At 40.9% G+C, this 15,314-nt stretch overlaps 1 protein-coding gene across 1 annotated transcript; it reads right to left on the bottom strand.

Annotated features, from left to right (window-relative positions):
• Nucleotides 1–2,224: 2,224 nt before the first annotated feature.
• Nucleotides 2,225–13,565, bottom strand: angptl2b (angiopoietin-like 2b). Its single transcript, XM_035640849.2, has 5 exons — nucleotides 13,029–13,565; nucleotides 7,271–8,167; nucleotides 4,562–4,755; nucleotides 3,476–3,746; nucleotides 2,225–3,345 (listed from the first exon to the last, which is right to left on the bottom strand). Exons 2-5 carry the CDS (start codon nucleotides 8,142–8,144, stop codon nucleotides 3,146–3,148), a joined length of 1,539 nt encoding a protein of 512 aa, XP_035496742.1. The 5' UTR covers nucleotides 8,145–8,167; nucleotides 13,029–13,565; the 3' UTR covers nucleotides 2,225–3,145.
• Between the last annotated feature and the right edge of the window lie 1,749 nt (nucleotides 13,566–15,314).

The raw sequence follows: 15,314 nt of genomic DNA on the forward strand, positions 1-15,314 counted from the left end.
AAATCTGATGTAATTGTTTTTAAGCTTATAATGTCTACCCCAATCCATGAATCCTTTGGTAGAGCTTTTAATAGTTAACAATTAATTATGTTTTTGTCTTAAGCTACATCTGAGTTAATTCTACATAAGTCTTAAGTTACATAAGTTACATTTGCTCATAGAGTAAAAGCTTGAAATGTGGTTAAAGCCCCCAATGAAAATTAGTGCAGTGGTTTTTCATGGCATGACTTCATTGACTCAAAAGGTGAAGTGGAAATGATTCATGAGAGCACGGGAAAGTTAAAAATGGTTCTATTCAAAGTATTCAAGGACATGGACTTTTGCAGATGTGAAACAACAATACAGGCCAATTTGAAGGTTCAGGTTTGAAGGCTCAGGAAATGCGGTTCTCTTAGTGCTGAGTGAGCACTGTGTCAGCTCATGGTTTTCCATGTTGGTTGAGGAGTGGGGGCTGCACAGGCCACCCTTGCTGAAGGTTTTCCATCGTGGTGAGTCCTCAGACGTACACTGCATCCAAAGAGTCAGTCGTCTCTGTTTATGGAGACGATGAAACATAGTCTTCTGCTTTACCACGATTTTGGTTAATTGACAAAACAGACTTTAACTGGTTTTATTATGTAACTGCTATAGAATGTGTTGACCTATATTGCAAGAAAGAAGAATTAGGTACAAAGTGCAGGTTACTGTACCATCCATCTTCAGGAAAAAGCACAGCTGACAAGGGTGACATTCCCAGTGATGAATGTTGTACCTTTGTCCCATCCAAAGCTTCTTAACAGGAAAGAAGGCTTTTAGAATTTTGGACTTACGAGCCAGTTTTAGCAGCCAGTATTTGTCGGTTTAATGTAGGACAAGTGTTTTGACTACGATCACATGAGCATCTATCTTCACTTTGGCACCACAAAATGCTAACATGCCATGTTAACTTTTATTAACAGTGAGGGAATTTAAATGGAACACGAAACATTTTGCTCTGTTGATTATCGGTCTCTTTAGACAATCTCACATTCTCAGTCACAGGAATTCATACTTACTTGATATCCATTGCTCTTTAAACTGTCTAAACCTTCTTCAACTCAAATCTAGTCACAGAATGACGTTAATGGAGCTTGGTTCATTGCAGTGTAAAGTCATTTTTGCTTCATTTTCCAGCTGTCGTTGGAAATGTCATTGACACATAATGAAGTAAAGGTGATTTCTGCTGTCAGTGGAGGGGGGCTGCTGGATGCATTAGTTTTACAAGCCTGTCACATTTCGTTTGTCATTCCTTGTCTTTGTATGCAAACACTGCGCATTACAGTGGTGATGATGTATGAGGCATGTTTTTATTCAATCAGCTATCATAACGCAGCCTTTGCTACATGAGTAACATTTAATGTAGTTCTTGATTATGGCCTGTTATTTGTTACTGAAATTTGAAAATGTTGTTTATTGCAAATGCAAGCAAAACATGAAGGTATTGCACTGCAGGACATATTTAAAATCAAGTTTGTTAAAATCTATGGTTGCTTAAGGATGGAGGCATGTACTCTCTGTTGTGATTAGCTTTTTAGTATAAAAGCAACAGTCATCTTTAGAAAAATATATATATTTACCATCAGGAAAGATGAAAATAACAATCTTATATTTTATAGGCCAATACATCTATTGCACTTAAGTACACATCCTAAAATTATAATTAAAATGATATCCTTCTACTTGAGTGGATTAGTAATGGCTAATATGCAAATTGGCATATCTGTTATTGTAAAAGTAAATGTCATGGCCTTATATCAAATAATTTTTCTTCTTACATGCTTATATTAAGGTACATATAATGGTGAAGCAATGAGTAATGAATAGAAGTTTAGGGAAATTAACCCCAACAAGTTGTGAATTACAAGTTGTGACTTTGGCTGTGACCTCTTGTTTATTTCACTGTACATTGTACACTGTAATTTATCGAGAAGCTGTGACTTATATTCTTTCCCCTGTCACCCAAGATACCTGAGAGCACAGGAGGGTGATCTCTAGATTGAAAAATATTACACCACATGGCCGCTGTCATTAAGTGGCATTTGGCAAAGAATATAATTTGAGTTAAATTGTAGCTGTGAGAAACATGTTATAGTTTCAACAGCCATATGCAAAACTAAATGGATAAATCCTACTTCATTGGAAGTTGTTATTGCTACTTGTTTGCTTTAATAATGTTTTACACCTAGAGAGAAAAAGAGAAAAAACACAAGCTGTACATATTTTATTGCAACTTATTAGGGACATAACATAACATACATTATATTACAAATGTCTTATGTACAAACGCAATGTGTTGGATCTATTGACATCAACAAACCACTAGATTTATACAGTAAATACAGTGCTTGATTTATACAAGCAAATTGGTGAATACCTGTTCAAGCAATTCAAGATTTCAAAACAAGTATTAAAAACATAGGATTTTAAAGAGTACTGTACTCTCTTAAACTTGTGAGTTGTTGTTGTTTTTTGTTATTGGTAATTTCAGTTATTAGCATGATACATTTGGCTTTGTATGAAAAAGAAAATGGCCATACTTTAATTTTATTTTATTGTTATTAACAAAAGTGGCCCAAATTTCAACCATGTGTTATACAGCAAATGTAACTGTTCCTATAATTGCATTTGAAGAATGTATTTAGAATGAATTTAAAAGTCACTGGATACATTTCCTGTGTCAACCTCATTTGCTTCTAACTGCAAAAAAACTTTACATACATACTAAATACATATATTTATTTTTAGATTTCATATCAATGCTGAATTATTGTAATCTGTTCTTTTCATGTCAAATTTGGTTCACATTGTATTTCTCACTCAAATGAAAGCACTGTCAATGAAGCAGGTTTACGTTGTATCATAGACAGTGTGTTAAAAACAACTCCTGAGCAATGAGCACATCTTTACTAATTAGTACGGACAACTGAATGACAGTGCTTAAATTCGTGGAATTATCAGGAGGTAACACTATATCAGCCTGATGTTTTGATATTGCACTTTCCACATAATCTTTCTTCGTCATCTGGCTTAGTCTGCTGCCACTCCAAATAAAAGAGATCATGTTTGCATGGATGTTAGGAGGAGCTGTCACGTGAGAGATACAGTACAGTGTCTGTTCCGAGGATGCTTAGTGGAAGGTATTTGGGTTTGGACGGATCATCATGACCACTTTCTTTAGTGAATAGGCTCCTCCTCGGAACTCAGCCCAGTAGACTCCATCTTGGTAGCGGCTGCGGTAGTGTCCTCCTCTGTACCAAACTCCATTCAAATTTGAATGGGCGCAAGAGTTGTACCACCAGCCTCCCTTCTGGTAGTGGGCACAGTTGCCTAGAAAGATGCATAAATAAAATAAATGAATAAAACAAAAATATCAAAATAATGAAAGTAAATAGTTTTAAGCTGCCAAGATATATCCAGTTTAACATTTAGTATCATTGGTGTTATCTTAGTTTTATACCTGTATATGCATCATGGTCTCTGTCTAGTGTTGTGAACTGTTTGCCGTTATGCCAGGTAAGGGAGTCTCCAGCATTGCCATGGTAACGGCCCACCCTTAGCTTGTAGAAGTCAGCTTCAGGCTCCACTCTAAAGCTGGCATACTCTGCAAACACCTTCCTGCCAGACCAGTCTTCCAGCGTGACCAGCAGTTTGTAGTTCGCCTGGTTAGTCAGCCAGTAGATGTTCTCCAGACCCAGCCAGTACTCACCGTCAATGTTGCCAAAACCTTGCTGTGAAGTGCAGCGATAAGAAAAACATTATCAGTACGACTGAGAAGTCCTTTGTGATTGCTCTTTGAAAAAGCTTTAAACAGTCAGTTTGGACGTCTGGGGGATAATCCAGTGTTGTGGCTCATGCTCTGGAGGTAATCATGAGTGTAGGGTTATTATTTTGTTTATTTAAAACGCAGCAGGATGTGCGTATGTGCATATATTATGTAATCCCACTTTAGGGATTCTGTCTCACTGCTTTGTTCTGGCTCCGGTTATACTGTGAGTTGATTTGCGGTATCCCCTGCCCTACACATGCTATGAGTCATGGAAACACCCCTTCAGATGAGTTTACAAATGCAATTTCAGATCTCGTGCAATTTAAAGGTTTTTGTAAAAGTCATGGAAATAGCTGCATTGTTACCCTTGGCAAGATTTAATCAGGACTTTTGTTAACTGTTGGCCTGGAAACAACTGTTTACAGATGAACTGCTTTTTCCCGTGAGAGGGGGAGCCCTTTCATAAGATTAAGTACAGGCGAGGTTCTTTGTAAAAACATGTTCACCACAGCCCCTTTGTCAGATAAATTCTAGTGCAGGCATAGGAAAATCAGAAATGCTGACACAATGTGAAAGTCATTTTACAAAGACTGAGGATGTTGGTGGAATAAATGAGTCATAAGGATGTGGCAGTGACTGACGCAGGTACAATATCAGACACTTTAAAAAAGCTTAACAATTACCTAGTCTTTACAGGTTCACATCTGGTTAGTGTCAACACAACCTACATAAGCCTCCAAACTATGGGGTCCTTCATTTGGTGTGAGGTTAACGCACCTTGTATGTCTCCCAGTTTCTGAAAAAATTGACTGAGCCGTCCACCCTCCTCTGGATCACAGTCCAGCCACCTGGGTCATGTCTCTGGTCGCACCACACCTGCATAAGCCGGTTGGCATTTTCTGGCTTCACCAGGCACATGCCGCTGGCAGTGTGGCCATCTTCCAGAGCCTGCAGACAATCCTTGAATGGACCTTAACAGAGAGATGGCAACACGTCATGTATAGCAATGACTCTTAAACTGAGACAGAAGCCGCAAAGCAAACGTCTACAATATTGTATCGTGATTCTTGATAACGGAACCACGATGCCTCAACCCCAATACGCTTCCCCCTCTGCAGGTGCAGCCTATTATATTCACATTATTATTCCAATGTAAAACAAAACTCTTTTTTTATCTCACAATTAACAGTACAATACATCACAAAATATTGTTTTATTGCAATATATTTTAAATTTTGCATTTTTGTGATATTTACAAATTATAATTAATCATTAATAAATAAATAAATAACAATATTACACATTACACCTACAACAACAGCTTGTTTTTCATTTGCCAATCCAATATTGACTGAGTGTTCACTTCTGTGGTAAAAGTTAGTCTAAGTCTAAGCTTAAGAATGATAATAATAATAATAAAACATTTAATTCATAGAGCACTTTTCATTGCTAAAAGCAATCTCAAAGTTGATAATAACTGCAGACTCCCTGGGGGAGTTGAAAGAAACCAAGATGTGAACTGAAATAAGGACCTGAACCATTCGTTTGGAGAATCATTACACCCCTGATCACATTTAAAACCCATTGGGATATATCAAAACGTGACAAAAGGAAATAGAAAAAAAGCCTGTGACACAAAGAGTTGTTATTCTCTGCCACAGGGAACCCCAGATTTCAGCAGAGGCTTTCATTTTAACAGAAGCATTGACTTTGGCTGCTCCTCTCATAAGGGAAATGGCTGCCGGATGTGCAGCCAAAAGAAACACAGGCATGAGGGCAAAGGGAATCCTGACTACTGAATGATGAAATGGAGCAAGAAATTTCGACCATTTGTGGTGCTTTACAGTGCAGGATTATTATTTAACTTTTCACTTTGGTTTTTGTATATTAAATTATACAAACAAACACTTTCACTGGAAACATCTAGTAAGGCCTCACATCATTTGTTGCAGAAAGGATTTCTGGGACTTAATTCATTTAAGAACAGCTTGTAAATCGGTGTCTTAAGCTGCACTTCTCTGCCAGTAGTTCTCCCCCCCAACAGATAAACTGCGTGAAGTAATAGGATAACATAAATGTTTTGTCTAAAGTGAAAATATTTGGATACACAGAAGATTAATGTTGATGATGATTATGCAGCATCAGTACGATATTATTCTGCAGCTTTAATATGGAGTGGATTTTGTGCAAGATCAGTATTGCTCTATTTGAATTTCAGGTGCAAAACAGTGAAACCAATTTTTTTTTCCTCTGTGCCATTATGATTTTTATCCCAAATTACAAATGTTAATGTGGAAAAACACTAATGGGGCAACTGGCTCCCCTGGTTCAATTGGCTGTGAAGTGAGTCCCACAAAAGGTTAGAGGTGAGGGACGAGGGGCATCAAGAGTGCGCAAGTCATATGAAGACAAATGAGGTTGGTGAAAGATTAAACAAAACACATATCATTAAGTCCTGCTCAGCTGAAAAAGAGCCATAAGTGACTACTCACAATTCTCAATAACAAGGTTGTTTTTGGTTTAATGAATCACTGTGAATGATCTGTCTCTTGGCCCAATCTCTGCCATCCATTTAGTCTCAGGAATGTCTCTGTTGAGCAGATACAAGCCAGAGAACTGCCCTGCTCTGTTCTGCCTGATAGTCTGTTCCTTGGTGGAACATATGACTGATTCTTGCCTGGTGGAACAAATGACATCACTGACTGCCGGTATCTCTTTCTGTTCCTACATTGCCCCCTCCCCTTTTTCATAGACTCCATCCCTCTGTGTCTCTCTTTTGCTCTTTCAGGTCTCTCTCCTCCTCCCTCTATTGCTGCATTGTGTGCTGTGCTCTGTTCGTGTTAAAGGTTTATGTAACTTTTGGGGTGTTAGTTGCTGTGGGAAGGAAATTACTTGCCTCCTTTCAAACATCCCATACAAAGGCAACCGTTCACATGCAGCCTAGTGAAAATTGCAAGCAGTAACACAACATGCGAATGGAAAAATCTCCCAGTAGCCATGTCACAAGAATGGTTTCTTCCCTTTTTCCTCCATTTTAAAACTGAATTTTTCAGAAGGGAACAACAGTAGACCATTCAATGCAACTAATACCCCGAAACACTTTTCACATCAATTTTAGAAATGTATCATCCACTACAATGTGTTCAAGGGCCCCGTGGGCTTGGATCCAGCCATCCATTAAGGCATATGTATTTACCCTGCTAATATGCCTTGTGTGGGTTGAATCATGGCAATTAGGTAATATGCATCTCAAAAGGCATTAGACAACAGAATTTCTGTTCTCTCTTGGAGCCTTTTAGCTCTGGGAATACGTGGGTTTTATTTAAATTGGCTAAGAAGAATGGGTGCTTGGTGTTCTCTTGTGCGTAATGATTAGGAGGTTAATGATACAGTCGGCTCAGACACACAATTCTTTGTGATGGCAACTGGTATGTTTGGAAGGAATGCATCAAAATAAAATGTATTATCAGACTTTGTTACACTCACCAGAGGGTTTGTCAGTGGTGGAGGGGCTGTGTGTACCAGCAGGCATTGTTGGAAGAAGAGGCGGTGACTTTTGGTCACTCTGGATCTCGTTGCTGATTGGGTTGTTGATTCGTGGAAGGACAGGTGGCTGGTAAGGCTTAATAAGAGGTGGTGATGGTGGAGGCGGCTGAGGCCTTGGCTGGGGGATGGGCACATGACGAGGGGGAGGGCGACTCTGGCACTGCTCCTCCAACAGGGCAATAAGAGTTGATTGGTTCGTGGCCAAAGAAGCCAAGTGCTGGTACTTGTGCTCAAGATCTTTGTATCGACTGGTGAGATGCTGCATCTCAGAGGTTTGGTTCAATATCTTGTTCTCCATCTGGGCCAATTCTAGGGCATTATCCCTCTTCCTGATGATCTCATGGAGCAGCTGCATGTACAGCTGAGTGACTCTAGAGTTCATGTTTCGACTCTCCTTCCTCAGAAGCTTGACCTCATTGACAATACCTCCGTCCACCTCTACCAATTGCTGCAGGGTCTCGATCTGCCTCTTTTGTTTCTGCAGCTCCACATTTAGGAGCTCTAACTCCTGCTTGTTGACCCGATTCTCCAGCATAGCCTCCGGCTCCTTGGAGTTAACACAGATGGCTCCAGTCACTTTTTGTTGAGGCACAATGAAAGTGTAGGAGCACTTGTCCTGCTGCTGGTCAGCCGGAGCACGCTTGCTCCTTCCAGCATAGAGAAACTCTCTCTCTAAACCATCTTCACTGCTCTCAAATTCCTGGGTCCTGTCCCTTCCATGGCTGCTGTCCGATGGACTCCCCTGAGTCTGCTGGACACCACAGGCTAGTCCATAAACAAAGAGCCCCAGCAGGACCATTGAAGGGGGCTCCATGATTTTCTCCAACTCACCAAAGCCTGAGAAAATGGGTAAAGATAAATTTAGAACATGAAGTGAGTGTTCAGTACCAACACTACATGTTTTACCTCTTCTAATTCAAAGCGCTCAGGATTGGGCTCCATGCATTTTGCATTAATGGAGTCCTTCACAGCTGTGCATATTGAGACCATCAGGAACACTGGTCCTCTACTTTGTTACCTGCCAGGAGCAGGCTGGCACAGTTGTCCTGTTCATACACATCTCAGCTTATGCATGAGATCATTACAGCTCCCAAAAATATGGGCTACCAAAATAGATTAGATCTGAGAGGTAATCAAGTGTCTCAGCAGCTGCTGATATTTTCCATGACAGGAAAGACGTACATTTGTGTCTAATACATAAATCAAAAATCTCATGGCTGCTACACTTGGCCGATCACTTCTGGCATGAGAAGAATCTGCTCTTCTCCCAATGCCTTTCAGGTGTAAATCATTGAATTCATCTGGCCTTGATCCTGGTTTGTTGAAATCCGCTTTCCTCTATCATGCAGTACATGCTGTTTGAAAGTTAGTAATCCCCTCACTGGCCTTAAGAAAAATATTAATTTTTTCTAATGACATGCTGATCCCTTGAGTCAGTCTTGAATCAGTCATATTGCTGTTAGGGTAGCGTGTTTAGCTTATGCTGTGCTGGCTTAGGTCGTATTTGGTCGAATGCCACTGCTTGTCCTCTACACAAAGAAACACTCCTATCTGTTCCCTTCAGCAGCCCTGGACATCTTTGCTTTTGGAAAATTTGAAGCGGCCCCAGAGGATTCTTTTCATAGAACTGCTTAAAATATTGATTGTGTTGCATCAGTCCACAGTACAGGAAAATAAGATGCTCTGAGACACTAAAAAGCAATTAATTATAATTTATGTGTCCTCTTTGAACATGTCTGTTTCTGATTTGACTGTTAGACTAAAAGTTTACTTTAACAATCAAGAATGCTGAGAAATCTTATTAGGGATGTTGCCTAACATTAAGCTTTCCTCTCCAAATGTCCACTAAGATATATTTAAGTTTAGATTTCAACCTCTCCTGAACTCTCTTTTTCCCCCTAATTGGACCTTGCAGTACTGCCCTCAACCGTCCTCAAGAGCAAATGAGCGAATCCATAGTGTAGACAATTTTAGAAGTATTTTTTTTGGACGATAATCTGGTGTTATTAGAAGCGGAGGGGATGCTGCTCAGTGCTGAGGAGAAGGTAACTCCTGTGTAAGGATGACAAGGCCTTGAACTCCCGGGGCACCTTATTTGAAAGCTGCTGCATATTGGATTACAGAGGACTCCTGTTTGACACCACCTCACAGTCAGGAAGGGCCTGTCAAATTAGAAAGCGATATAGCGAGGCCTAAATTGGCTTGATTTTACAAGAGCTGCATAAGAATTACCAATCTTACGAGGGCATCCTCACACTTTTCTAAAAGCGAATCTCCATGTGAAAAATAATCTTCACTACGATGTCCAGAAACAAAATTGGGAAGAGAGCTGAAATGTTTTTGTCTTGTTAATCTGGGCATGCTGCCAGCACATTAGGTTGGAGACATGGAGAAGAGAAATGCAGCGATTTCCAAGAGCATGAACCTGGCACATTCGACCCCTCTTGACTTTATCTGAATAAAATGTGTAAACACTTTTTCATGGGAAAAAAAACATTTTTTTCAAAGTACTCATGTAACCTGTTGGCCTTTTTGATATCATAGTTTACCTGGCAAAAAAAGGAAATAAAAATCATCTTCACCTCACAAGAACATTAAGTCTGATTCTTAGATGTATTTTCATAAAACGGTACCTAAGTGCTTTGCTGAAATATTGATAAAATCTCTTTAGAGCATAGTTCCCATTTCAGATATACCATGACACCGTCTTCTGTCAGCACAGTAAGATCTTTTATGGTACTAATCCTGCTAAAAAAAAACCTGGATGCATGACGTCACCTCAGCAAATGCAAACTGTAATTTTAAATAGTCTTCACACCACGCAAAGACATGGTTGTTATCAAGGAAATCACTAATAATATCTTGCAAGTAAGCGCATACCAAGATAACTGAGCCGTCCAGAGCCTGTCCCCTGAAAGGTGCTGATGACTGTATTTGGCCAGTGGCTCCTGTGGTTTCTGCCCCTGGAACATGAGCTCTGTCTCTGAGAAATGCTGTGTGATTTGCCCCTGCTGCTTAGGAGTCCCATGTTGGACGTCGTTAGCCTGGAATCTCCTGCTCTCGGCTTCACTACACTTCAAAGCTGAGGGGAAAATGTTTGCAGCTTGTGATGAAATGTGTTTTGTGTGCGAGTGTGTGCGGTATGTGCGTGTCTGTAAAGGAGTTTTTCCGTTAATGTGTGTGTTTAAATAACAACACTTGTTGGGCTCAGTCTCCCAGGGACCGGAGAGAGTCCCATCTGCCCCAACAGAGACAGCCTGTTATTAACCCATCCACAGTCTGCCAGAGGGAACATCAGAAATCCTCCTCCTCCTCCGTCTTCGCAGTTAACAGCCCCCACAGCTCATTATTGTCCTCACATCAGTTCACTTTAACAAGCTGCTATTGAATGGCCAATAGCTGCAATGATTAACTGGTGTTGAGAGGTGTTGTTTATATTACTTAAGTTCTAGCACACAACAATTTTTAAAATTTTCCATTTTTTTTAATCTAATGTTTCAAATCCAGTGAATAACCCTCAATGTTACAAAGGTAAGCATTAAACCGCAAAAAAAGAAAAATTAATAAAAAGTTGAGGTCACCAAAATCTAAAAAACTGTAGGTTTCATAGAAAACAAGCCTTTTGTCAGTGATTGAGACATTGGTTAACTTACAGCTTCCCTGCAGCATTGGCTGCAGTTTACGCCTTGGAACTTATTACCCGATCTGATTCTGTATTGTAGAATGTAGTACTGTATGTTGCTAAAAGCATATTGAGAAAAAAGGTAAGTAGCAGAGGAGAACAGACTGGTTATCAGGGGTTCATCCTGATCCTAAGATAATGACCCAAAACACGAGAAGAAAAAGGAGTAAAGATGAAACTGAACAGTATTTGATCGACATTGTAGAAAGAACGCACCGTGTCTGCTGCTGAATGAGTCAAAAACATTAGTTTGTTTTCAATTTTGTCGAGATGATTCTCTCATTAATTCTTTGCTTTAATTTCAGAAACAGACACTGACTGGAAAAAAATGAGGAAACTTTTGATGGGTACTTGACGTCCACTGGGCCTAAAGACAGAGTGCAATGAATAACCATTCTCATCGTAATTTGGATGGCAGCTCCTCTTGGGTATTTTCTTCAAGCCCGCTTCACACCAAAATGTTTTAGTTTGACTGTCTTCAGGTGGCAGGTCCATGTTTATGCGACGACCCCTTCTTGATTTCGCTCGATGTTAAATCAAGTGTGATGGGCAGGTGCAGCAGGCAGGTCAGTGTGTCTCTGATCAGCTCCGACCGTTTTGGTCATGCTCGGCACATATTAATTAGAAGGTGGGTAGCCTTGCTCAGACGGGCCGATGTCTCGCTCACCAGCCCCTCTCATTTCAGCATGAGCATGGCATTCTTCGCATTCTTCGTCACCTCATTAGAGTGAGCTGCCATACACACATGGAGAGTCAGGGGTGGTGGCAGACGGAGAGACCCACACCCTCCAGACCCAGGACCACTACTCCCCTTATCCTGGCCGTACCTATAAGACATGCTGTATCTACTGACCCAATTCATAACCCAATGTCCTACTTTCTGTGTGAATGCTTGATAATCACATCATCATCTCCAGCAGGAGATCACAACACGACTACAAAGAACCTAATTTGTCAGTAGCCTAAAAAGAAGCGGTCACTTTGCCGGACGGCTTTGTGCTGCATGTTCAAATTAGTGCCAACTCTGCTGAGAACATGCAATCTCCTGCTTGACACCCAATATGTGTTGGATCAGAGTCAAATTCAATTTGCTCATGGTAATCTGACCTCTTACTTTACCTTGAGGGTGACCTCATTCTTTCCTGGAGCATGTAATCCTTGTAAGCGTGTAACATGACGTTTGGAACATAATATATCTCAACTACCTGCTCACTCTTTGTTTTGACTGTCCATTTCGGTAAGGAAGTTTTTGCTCAAGTTCAGGTTTCTTGGTGCTCTCCTCCGTACCTCACTTGTGATCTGAGTCAGCCCGGGAAGCAGGGGGTCTCAGGAATTGTTTCGATAAGTTCCAGCATGCTACCTCAAAGCCGCCTTATCCAAACACTAGCCTGGCAACAGAAACAAAGACGGGATTCATTTCCCTGCTCCCCTGTGCTCTTGAGCCCAGGGGAGCATCCTGAAGCTGCACGCCGCTCTGCCAGCAGGTTCGACTCAGGGCTTCGGTTGTATATCATCTTCTAGACACCCTCTTTACTGCCCATGAGCCTTTAGGGTCCTGTGTTGTGACAAACTGAGTGTTTTATCATAAGTGAAGAAGCACTAAGCCCGGAGAGCCTGCGCTCCAGCATCCCCACGCCGCGAGTCAACCCTCCACAGCCGCGTCTATCAGTCATCTGTCTGATCAGTCATCAGCAAGTAGAATTACCCGTTGGCACCTAACACTGAGTCAGATATTAGATGCTGCGTGATGATTGCTGAAGTCAGGATATCAGGTAAAGTGCAGCAGTTTGAATGGGAGACAGTCAAAGTCTGACTTCAATCAGTTAAATAAAATGACAAAATATTTTCTTCAGCATTATTTTAGAGATGTCACTGGGCTGATTGATTCTGTGCTCTCTAACAACCTGTCTCACCAAGAAAGGTCATCAGTTGCATTGCAAGACTATCTGTTACATTCATGGAAAAATGTGTGTCTCTATTAAACAAATGAGATAAATATAAGTCAACAGTGCTTACGAGATAGCTGTCGATTATTGATGAAACTCCCTCAGATGCCTTGCCCTCCTGCCAGTGGTGATTGAAGTTTCTCCTGGTAGAGTGTCATCCCAAGTGTGAAAGCTGCACGCCTGCGTCCTGTTCTCCCTTTCTCTGTGCTCTGCCGTCTAGTTACTCACTCTTTGTCACCTCAGTCCATTCCACCAGTGAAGAGGCAGCTGTTTTGTAAAGACTATTATCAAAAGGCGTTCATTAGCGCAGCAGAAGCTGAACTTGCCACGAACTCTTCAGCAGAAATTGAGTAGATTGTCCCAAAATCCTCTCAAAGGACAACTGGTGAGTTAAGTTGGAGGGTGGAGGTAGTTCCCTGATGGATAGTGAGAGTCCGGGGCAGGTTGTGCTCTGCCTGTGGCCTGTTAGGAAAAGACTGTCACTTTTCTGTGGGTTGAATCCATCACTTCTGCCTCACAGCTCTAAGAGGCTGTCTCTCTCAACTGCACCTCTCTCTCTCTCTCTCTCGCTCCCTCTCTCCCCCTCTTTGGTGCTTTTAAATGATGAGAAATCCTCTAGCAGCGTTTCAGTAGGCAGACAAATTGAGCTCAGAGCCTCCCCCTCTCCCTTAAAATGAACACATTCTTGTTTAAAGCAACAGCCTTCTTTCTCCACCCCTCCTCCCCATGGCACAAAAGAGATCCGCAAGCATGCACAACACAAGACGCACACACATACACACACACACACACACACACACACACTCACACACACTTCTCAAATTTCCAACCCCCTGCCCCCTGGCCACTGGTTCACCACCACCACCACTATTTCTGGCCTGGACTGCATGGTTCCTCTGGTGGTGGACAGCAGTGATCTTACACTGATCAAATCCTAATTGGGCGTGAAAGAACAGTCGCCCTGAGGGAGACGGAAAGACGCTGACAGATAGGAAGCAGATCCAGGTGTTTGACTTAGACCAGGTCTGGGTGAGTGACCCTGCTTTATAGCCCGGAGGTGAGGTGTCAGAAACTGGCAGGTTCTCTGTGTACTGTAGTGCAGCACACTTGAACTACATCTTTTGGGGGATAATTAAATAACTACCTCGAAAAGCAGAGCTGTATTTACTTGTGTCCATGTGTGTGGGTGGACAATGGGATGCGAACTGACTTGTTAGAGTGCCGGCCATCCTGCCAGTGATCTATAAATGTCTCAAGCAAAGACTTTCGGATACTGTTGCCTTGGTTGCTGTTTTTTTTTTTTCTGTTGTTGTTGTCTGCCTCTTTTCAATAGTGTTCAGTTGTGCAGCCACCAATGTTAAGACTGGATTTTTCTAAGATTATTCAACAGTCTTGTATTCGGTGCACATAGACACTTCAGAATTGTATCTTTCCAAATGCGCAATTGCAGAAGAATTTACACATTTCTAGCAGCTTTTAAAATGTAATTTACACCTCTCACACCAGATGGGCAAGCTTTGCTACTTTTATCTGTTTTATTATGCCTCAAGCAAATAATAATTAGGTATCATTCCTACACCTAATGGTAGTCATCTTATCAAGCGCCAGTTAATCATCTACTATCTCCCAAATAAACATTTTTTAACAGTGTTTTATTGCAGTTTGTGTTTAATAAAGGTTCAAAGTTTTCTTTATAGCTATGGAGTTTGTTTTACAATGCACGGGATGTGTGATTTCTGCTCTCTGGAGTATAAACATTAAATATGTTACAGATGGGGACTAACTTTTATTTGTGTTAACTATAAACTTTTAAAGTGTTGTGTTGTGTATAAGATAGAAAAGGGGAAAGAAAGATTAACAATGGATGAGGAAAAAGTTGCATATGCCAACGTTTCTTTCCTACTGTTTATGCAACAAGTGGTGCTGCTGATTTATACTGTACAATTAGCATTTTCCATTATGTTTAAAATGTCTATGTACAGTTCCCTTTAAGCCTATAGATTTAAACATTGGCCTTACTGCATCACTCAAGTCTGGCTATTGTACATTGTACATTCATGTGTTTTTAATCAAGGAATCCTCTCGTCATACTTTGGGGAAATGTTCCCATGCACTATTAACCAAGTGCAGTTATACTGTAAAAGCTATTTACAATAGGTAGCATTTAACCTTTCTGATGTCAATTGCTGTAACATCCCAGGGGCATGATTCAATAGTAAGTGAAGGAAAAAATAATCTACAAAGTGCTGACGTGTCCACCAGCTACGGTGAAAGGCTTACTGTAGTTTACAAGAATGTAATATCTAAAGTGTAAAACCTCACCATCACGATAAACATAGTAATTGTGTTTATTATA

This window comes from Scophthalmus maximus, chromosome 19, assembly GCF_022379125.1.
Source record: "Scophthalmus maximus strain ysfricsl-2021 chromosome 19, ASM2237912v1, whole genome shotgun sequence".
NCBI lineage: Eukaryota > Metazoa > Chordata > Actinopteri > Pleuronectiformes > Scophthalmidae > Scophthalmus > Scophthalmus maximus.